Source organism: Salvia splendens, chromosome 5, assembly GCF_004379255.2.
Source record: "Salvia splendens isolate huo1 chromosome 5, SspV2, whole genome shotgun sequence".
In the NCBI taxonomy this organism is placed as follows: domain Eukaryota; kingdom Viridiplantae; phylum Streptophyta; class Magnoliopsida; order Lamiales; family Lamiaceae; genus Salvia; species Salvia splendens.
The window spans coordinates 41,389,715-41,398,770 of record NC_056036.1 but is presented as its reverse complement, the minus strand read 5'-3'; the positions used below and the strand labels follow the sequence as shown (position 1 = coordinate 41,398,770).

General features: G+C 37.5%; 2 protein-coding genes across 2 annotated transcripts; both read right to left on the bottom strand.

The window, feature by feature from the left end:
• Positions 1-371: 371 nt before the first annotated feature.
• LOC121801868 (REF/SRPP-like protein At1g67360) lies at positions 372-2,780 on the bottom strand. The gene is made up of 3 exons (XM_042201312.1): positions 2,622-2,780; positions 2,289-2,531; positions 372-1,158 (listed from the first exon to the last, which is right to left on the bottom strand). The coding sequence occupies exons 1-3, from the start codon at positions 2,634-2,636 to the stop codon at positions 703-705; spliced, it is 714 nt and encodes a 237-aa protein (XP_042057246.1). The 5' UTR covers positions 2,637-2,780; the 3' UTR covers positions 372-702.
• Positions 2,781-3,237: 457 nt separating this feature from the next.
• LOC121801866 (meiosis-specific protein ASY1-like) lies at positions 3,238-8,302 on the bottom strand. The gene is made up of 22 exons (XM_042201308.1): positions 8,234-8,302; positions 8,069-8,125; positions 7,266-7,362; positions 7,124-7,192; positions 6,949-7,041; positions 6,606-6,732; positions 6,454-6,523; positions 6,324-6,365; positions 5,977-6,105; positions 5,787-5,900; positions 5,646-5,691; positions 5,507-5,548; positions 5,295-5,419; positions 5,172-5,184; positions 4,989-5,065; positions 4,790-4,888; positions 4,548-4,701; positions 4,397-4,473; positions 4,261-4,324; positions 4,018-4,175; positions 3,658-3,777; positions 3,238-3,559 (listed from the first exon to the last, which is right to left on the bottom strand). Exons 1-22 carry the CDS (start codon positions 8,234-8,236, stop codon positions 3,506-3,508), a joined length of 1,830 nt encoding a protein of 609 aa, XP_042057242.1. The 5' UTR covers positions 8,237-8,302; the 3' UTR covers positions 3,238-3,505.
• Positions 8,303-9,056: the final 754 nt, after the last annotated feature.

The window sequence follows — 9,056 nt, the reverse complement described above, 5'->3', positions numbered from 1 at the left end:
TCATTATTTTAATATTATGTAAACTAAGACGGTTTTTTTAGTTGAGAAACAAATTTCATGGTTGTATACTGAACTTTAATCCATCCTAACAGCCAATTATTAATTAAAAGTTAACAATTAAGTGTGAAAATTAGTATCAACTAGTAAAATCAAACTGCAAAACAAAAGATTGCTATCGAAGAAAATTTGACTGTAGGTCACAATTCACAAAGATTAAATTTGGAACACCAAAAACCCTAAATTCAACACTGAAAAATAAAATCAACAATTAAGGAGCAAGATATATTGTTAAACATCCACATGATAATTCATGAATCAATATGATTATCGGACTTTATCATTTCAACACCAAACAGGGCCGGAGACAAAAATTTGTTAATCAAGGGTTATATATTTTAAATTTAAAGTTCGAAATTTCAAGACAAAATTTTTGTCGTGTTCTGCTGTGACGATAGTTGCTTTTGCACAACGATTCACACAAAATATCGAAAATTCAATGATAGTATACGAATAGAAAAAAGAAACTCTTAGCTCGGTAGAAACTTAAGCCCCTCCTTGCTTCTGTGTGCGGAAGACACCATACGCTCGCAGAAAATCCCCCGATATATCGATCACGCTCATCATTTCCACAATTCAAAGAGGGATGAGAAAGAAACACGCGCACCTATCAGTATTTACAACCACGAACAAACCAACCCGGACCTACTCCTTGTCCGATTCACTCGTACTCGAGCTGGATGCCTCCTCCTCCTTATCCGCGGCAGATGCCTCCACTCGCTTATACGCCTTTGCCATTTCCTCGACTGGTACCAACGGGGCGTAGCAGAACAAGCTATAGCCTTTCCCTCTCATGCCTTGGACCAAGCTATTGTATTTCTCCGACCAATCTCTGGCGGTTGGGGCAGCAACCTCCGCCACTCCCTGCAGAGTCGAGTGCTGGTTGATCTTGTACCACACCATGGCTAGCTGGTTGATAGCGAAGGTCTTGGACATGGACGAGGATCGATATACTGCAGCCATTGGACCACCAACCTTGGCTTCCTCGACCAACTCTTCAACTGTGGCGGACGCCTTCTTCATTATGACATGGACCTTGAGAGCCACGTTCTTGGCCATGGGCGGAGCATGCTCATCGAACTTGTGAGACGCATCGTCCACCTAACACAAGCAATTGAACAATCAAAAGATTATCTGGAAAATGATTGACTAGATAACATTGCAACTAACATGGATCCTCGCTACCATATGTAAATAGTTTTCAAACGAGAACATTTTTTTCGATAAACAAAAGGCTGCAAACTGAACACGCAAAGAGCAAACAGTTTCAGAAGACAACAAGCAAAAAAAGCAAAGTCCATAAACCACAAAAGCACCAACAAAAGAAACCTATTGCTAGCACACCAGAGACTAGCAAAGGGCAGAAGGAGGGCACGCACTCCCTCGGTCAAAAACATAAAACACACGTCAAACAAAAGCAAAATAATTCAATACTAAATGATAATATGGGGAAACAATAACTAGAAAGGAAGAAGATCACCTTGAAGGGTTCAAGTGAGGATATTATTGGCAAATGAAACAAACAAATATACATAACAAATATCCAAAGCATAAAGAGAATAACTGAAACTACTATACTCCTCCTAGTTGGTTTAGGACTTTATTTGTATTTCCTCTTTGAATTAGGTTTACATTTTATGCATTTAATTTTCTTATAGCCTCTCTGGATATAACTTCTTGTATCCTTTTATTCGATTAATCAAACTGGTTGTGACGTCTTACATCTACATTCTTTATCTTCTACTCCTAATACAATATTTATCTTTTATCAAACAGATTTCATCTCATTTGTAGTGTCTTCTAATTACAGTTTTAATACTACTCCATATAATTAGAGTCGCTCGTTGGGTCGGATAACTGAGTAAAAATTTAGTATTCCGGACACATTGCCACATTATGCGTCTAGCCAATCCATTGTGATTGGTTGGACATACCACGCATAAATATGCCCGGCCTAATAAATTTTTACTCGTTCCACAGCATTTCTGAGCTATTTTTCACATGTGGATCATCAATCACCGAACAAGCACATAAAAAAATTCATCAACAAAAAAAAAGCAAACAAAATTCAGAACGACGACACTGACGTAATCAATCGAGAAGTGCACTAATAATCGATCAACAGCAGTAATAGATCTCAGCATATCACGAAATCAAACCATATTCTCACAATAAATAACTGCATCGCATGTGAAATTCACGGAAAAATAAATAAAATAAAATAAAAAAACCTTATTGTCGAGGAAAACGAGAAGATGAGTCGGAACGTCTCTGAATCGGTGGTAGATCGGGGTGACGAGCGCCGTAACGGCGCCCTCCGCCCTGTCGACGGTGGGTCTGAGAGAGCCAGAATTCTGCTTCGCGTGATCGTAGATGTTGGAGAGCAGAACGACGGCGTTTATGACGAGAGACCTCACAAAACCTAGGCGCTTCAATTGGATAGCGCCATTAACGGTGGATCCCTCCATCTCAACCTATCGCCATAACAAAGAAGGAGAAAGCAGAGATTAGCGAGAGAAAATGTAGAAATGGAAGAGAGTGGGAGAGGAATTGATGCGTGTAACCTGAGATGAAGCCATTTTGGAGTGTGGAAGAGAAATGGTGTTGGCGTGAGGAGGTGAAGCTGAGTTTTGCAGTTATTTAGTTTTTCGGATTTTGCATTTGGAATCGCGAGAAACAAAACAAATGGAGTCGCGAGGTGTATTTTGGGAGTTTTGTGGAGTGCCGGTGAATCTGATGCCACGTGTCGTTTCACATTCCTTCCTATTCTCGAGGGGAGGGGTCCGGAGGAATTAATCAACCAGATCAGCATTGTCGCAATTAGGGTATTGAATATGTAAACGTACCATATTTCAATTGAAAGTTAAAATTATAGTAATAAATGAAATATAGAAATACATATCATATTTAAACATGTTTTAAAATTTAAACAATGTACAATTTTAGAATATGCTAATACTCCATGAATCATATTGAAATATTGATACAGCTAATACTCCGTCTATTCACATTTACTGTACATGCTTTTCCTTTTCAATATTTTCCAAACGTGGTAATACTTTTGGAAATAATAAAACAACTTATCCGATTTTTTCTCTATATTTGATACAGTCAAAAATCAACCATTTAATACCTTCAACCAACTTTTTTATTTTATTTTCAAACACACTAATCAATAGCTTCAAAAAATTTACTGTATTTCATCTAAAAATTATATGGAACGAAACGAATGGAGCAAACGTGTTGGGGGCGAATCCTCGCGGCACAATTACAAACATAATAGTATTTCAAAATTTACTAAACTGATTAATCCCCATTGAGGAATCTCACTCGTCAAATCTATATTATGCACTTAAAAAATCATGCTGCAGTACCTTGAAAAGTTAAAAATAATAAAGGATGTTTTTATATCATCAACTGATAGAAAACTAACAGAGCACTAAAATTCTCACACAGCCACAGATTTCTGGCGCTTTGCGTGTTGAAGGATCGGCTCTTTCACCTATAATAATTTATATTCACATAAAAAATGGTTAAAATGCTGACAATCAGATTTGTCAAGGAGTCAAAAGATTAGAAACACATGTACAAGAAGTTTACCGTGCTTGTTTTTCTGAAACGTTTGTCCTGAGTAGACTTGCTCTCCATGACCAAGTCCATGTCGTCGCCACCTCTGCCCTCGTCGGCCCCAGGCACGAAACTCTCTCTCGATGCTGCGGGCTGCGTGTTTTCAATTATACCAAGTTAATATTCTACACTCACTCCATCCCAAGGTAAATAATGTGTATTCTTTATCTGGACGTCCCAAGCTATCTTTTGATAAAAATTAACTGTTATTCTTTGTCATACTTTATTCTCTCTTCTACTTTATTAAACACCATTTTTCTCGTCCCAAAATTAATTGTATCACTTGAGTTGGGACGAAGGAGGATAAAAAAAGAAGTTAGAGAATGAGCAGACCTCAGCCCTGCTAGTTGGGGTACTCCCGGAACGGCCCATTTTCCTGCCAAGTCCTGTTGAGTCATTCATGTTTGCGTCTGATCTGCCTCTTGTCCTGGTGATATCCGACCCGATGGAGTGGAGACCACCGCACGTGGATAAGTCCTTGTACTTGGTACCTGATTCCAAATCATGATAGATTGTGTAAATCATGCCGCTAATTAACTTAACTTTTGGTTTAAGAAAGAAGGTAATATTAGTCACCAGCAGCAGTCTCAGTTTCTAGATTGTTGGTGGACTTGTCGCCTGATTCGGTATTATCCACGTCCTGTTAAGAAGGACATAATGCTAAGTATCGAAAACCAAGAGTCTTATGCAAGAAATACAGTACTAATTGTACCATTGCATCAAAGTTTAAGATCTTTGTCACTTCAAGCAGCTTTTTGTTAGTGAGGTCAGATTGGATCACTCTCTTTCCTGGCAGAATAGAAAGCATGTCTGTCAATTACAGCATCTTTGTTTGTGTCGGAAAAATATGTACCTGTACTAACCAAGTCTGCGGTTGCTAGTGGTGGCCTCAACGTAGCCATCTTTTGCCATTTTGTCTAGAAGCTTCCGAACTGTGCCCTGGCTGGCTTCGCCTTCAAGTTTGTTCTGAAGTTTTGCTACTGTTATATACATCAATGGAAGAGTATGGTACAAAGCCTGGAGACAAAGGCAAAGCTAGTGTAAGTGAAGAATGATACAGCTTGTAATAACTCAATAATTGAACTGGAATTGAGGGCTTATATACCTTCATGTACATGTGATCTACGCATCCAGCTTTTCCGTCGTGTCCTACTGCATGCACATCAGCTTCTTCTTTCACAACATCAAACTCGTAGTCGAAATTCTGCAGTTCAGTTGCATACCACAAGGAGAAGACACAACTCAACATACAGGTTATAAATGGAAGCATTGAGAAAAATGTTCTGAAGAAAAAGAAAAGAAACCTTTTTCTTGTTAATGACATAACTATCTCCAGTTGCTTTAGTTACAACATTTTCCTTCACGAGCATGTCCATAATATCTGGAAAATAGCCAATTTAGCATCAGATGAAGGCTAATAGGTGAATAGTAAAGTAACTACGACTTCGTTTCTATTAGCTTGAGTCATTCAAATCTTTCATTTATACCTTCAATCAAGATCTGCACAGAGAGGTTAGATATGGATCAGATACACTGAACAGAATAACTTGAATGCTTTATACCAGGTAAATTAATGCTTTGTATCATGTATTCATGTATAGAATTTTTACAACTGAGATGTCTGGGAAATTTGAGAGGACATCAGTGAGGTCAACTGTTTCGAGGTGATAAGAACCAATCCATTCCTTCACCCGCTCCAATTGGTGTTCATCTTCTGCTGGATCCTGTGTATTGTCTGCATTAACGGTGAAGGATTAGAACATCTTCTAAACGATATGAAAATAGAAATCCGGCATAAGGTACTGAGGTGATTAAATGGAACCTTCATCCGCTGCTGCATTATCCTCTTGAAATTGCTTTTTTTCTGCCAAACATGCAGAAAATTAGTGTGATTAAAGCTATAAAATTTGCAATGCAGACTGATCTAAGGCTGAAAAGTCTGTTGTTTGATGATATTTTACCTACGGGTGCTACAATGTATTGATCATCGTCATCTGAATTACTCATCTGAGTTAGAAGGTAAAAAAGACAAGTATCTACGTGTCAAAATTAGATGATCGTACTGAAACTCGGTGGACCAAATGCAACCATCCAAATGATACCTCACTGTTGGATTCACTATCTTCATCTATTTGGAGAGACTCAGCTCCCAGGCTGATTTCATCATCTTGATAATCGTTATTTTCATCTTCACAAGGATCAAGCACGCTCTTAACCTGTTGAGTTTATAGTTGGAGAAGAGATTAAGAAGGCCGGCTAGATACAGTAAAAGATTCTGTTGAAATCCCGTACCTTTAGATTTAGTACCAAATACTTGCTATTGACTCTGCCAACTTCCATCTTCAACGGATCTTTAGTCCATAGATTGTGTGGTTCCTCATCTGTGCAGCCTCTGAAAAATGGGGGCTCATAATCCATTGGCTGCAAAATAAAGGTTATGTAAGAAATCAAAATGAGCAAATGACTAAGCTAGCAGAAGAGTCCAAAAACTCCCTGCATCCATGAAAACCACTACTATTGAACAGTAGCAAGCAACACTTCAGTTAATTCATTTTTCCATAATCAAATCATAAAAGCAGTTATGAACAAATGAAGAATATAGATGCGGGAAAAAATAAACTACTCATGTAAAATTCTACCGTGACATCATCATAGTACAGGAGCTTCATCAGAACAGTGCGCTGAAAGAATGGGACACAATCAATAAGTATGCGAGTGAATCAAGTAAAAACAATAGACAGTCACAACTCAAGTATCTAGAAACCACACCTCTTCTGGCATCTTATCCAGAGTTCTCATTAGTTGTACCAATGTACGAACCATCTTGCAAGCAGAACTCCTGTTAAATAAGAATTTTCATTTATCATGTGCAAGAACAGAAAGCAAATATTTTATAATAGAAATGTTGTAGACTTCAACACCTCATCTGACTTGGAGTTATTTCTGTTGTGGAATTATGTTTGAAAGTCCCACCCTTCTTCGTCCCACTACGATTGATGTTCATTGAAACCTCTTGACTGTCAGAACTACTAGAGTAACTAAATGAGACTGCAAGAAAGGTTCTGCATCAGTGTATGCTAAATTAAAAGCGATACGAAATGGCTTGCCAGATCTAGAACTGGTCAAAACGTGTTAGTAGTATCTTATACAATGTTAAATATGGAAACAAAACTTAAGGAAAATAATAAATGATGACTTTCCATCATCAAAATTCTTCTGTATATGAGCTATTTTTCTGGAAATAATAGCTTCTCGGAGACTTACATGAATATTCCTCAATCATTGGACCATCTACCGCCTCACAGACACAGAATAGCAGTGTTTTAAGATATTTTTTCTGTAAAGCATCATAAACACCTATACAGAAAGGGTGATACCAGAATGAATTAGCTCCTGAGTGAGAGAAATGGGAGATAGTGAAGTTAGGTCTAGGATATACCTTTCTCCATCCAATCAATGAGTCTCCGTGATTCCGCATCCATAGGCATAAGCTTTTTAATTTTCATGTCTGTTACATAGTCACTAGTATTACCTATTTAACTTCATAAGTTGCTTTAGGAGTATTATGGCTGGAAACTTACCCAAAGCTGGAACAGATTTGTCACTGAAATATTTCTCAGGGAAAAGGCCTCTGATGTAACTGATATTGAATATGGCTATTCGCAACAGATTCCTTGTCTGATCAAATTCAGAAGCAATTTTCAGGATGCTTGTTAGGAATGATGAACCAAAACACAGAAAATGAGAAAAAGGAATACTATTAATTTGCAAGGACACCAGCAAATACTACAAGTGATGCTCAAAAAAAGAACAAATGGTTCAGATCGGGAATAAGATCGGTTAGCTAAACTGACATTTCTAGCTGCAATACAAGCCGTAATCATCCTACAAGTCGGACAATATACATAATCTAATGATTTACAAGTTCCAATCATCACAAATCAAGTGACTAACATCTTATTTTAAAGCTGTCATTCTTTGTCATTCAGATCAGATACCACACAAACTTAATACTCCGTTATTTCAAATGTTGATAATCCGGTTCCCAATCCAAGCAGCTAATAGATATCGGGCTAAACTACCGATTGAGTTGCACAGTAGTAATTCAGAAATCTCACGGGAATGATTCATGATCCTTTAAAAAGCTAAAATAAGATAAATTTGCAAATATCTTCAGGCACAACGACAAGTGCATCAGGAACCAAAATCCGATCCGAAATCAAACATATAGAAATGGAAATTCAGATGTCTAATGTAGCGCGATCATCACAATTATACCAGTATCAATGCGATCGCAGTTCACAAGTTAATACCCGTTTGTTCATGCCGAAAACAAATAATTCGTACAGAAAATTCAGATCAAAAGCATAAGCGAGAGATTTACGAGGAGAAGCGAGTCCTGCTCCGTTATCTCAGATTCCTTCACTTTCTGTGCAACCACCTGAAATTGTTAAAACAGTAAACATCTTAGCTACGATTGGAAGCTTAGTGATCAAACTAAGGGAATTGGAGAAACAGAGCTCTTTCTGTGATAGATCTCTCATCTCACCATTGCTTCGAATGAACAGACAGAAATGAGAGTTTCGAAATGAGCTGTGAACTGGCGGGAGCTTGGAAAACTCGGAAACTCGGAGGGGTTTTATATGTAAATTTTTGCAGGTGTAGACCGTGGTTAGGTTCATATTAACCAGAGTTCAAACGGCTTATAACTGCGGTAAGTTTGGCTGCATGGGGAACGTGAACAGTGGGCAAATCTGTAATTTCAGCATAAATGGGCATATTCTGCACTTGTGTTACTAACTGTGCACGTGATCAAATGGGCATATATTTTAAATTTTGAATATAAAAATATCAAGATAATAATTTTCACATAATTTATTAAATGTGCTTTTGCGCAACAATTCACACAAAATATCGAGAATTCGACAATATTATGTAAATAGAGACAGGAAAATCTTCAATTTAGTAGGAGCTTAAGTCCCTTATTAAAGACCATGCGAATCTCCCGGCATAACGAATTTGATCCTCCCATTGTTGATGCCGTTAGGTTTCGATTATCTCGTTATCGATGCTCTAAGGTTTGTTGGCATAACTCAAAATTCTTAGGCACAATAAAATAGTCAAGCATTTATTTTACTTCGCAAAAATAAATTACTTTTTTCAAGTGTGTAACTAATTTTCAGATCTATTGAAACATTATCTAGGGATGTTGTATAAGCATTAATTTGATTATATTTTCAAGAAATTACAAATCAATACTTAATGGAAGTTGAAGCTAGAAAGATGGATCATCGTAGTCTCACTTCTCTCTTACCATTGAGCACAAGTATTCGCTTAGTCGATTATCAATTAATCAATAACTGAATTGAATG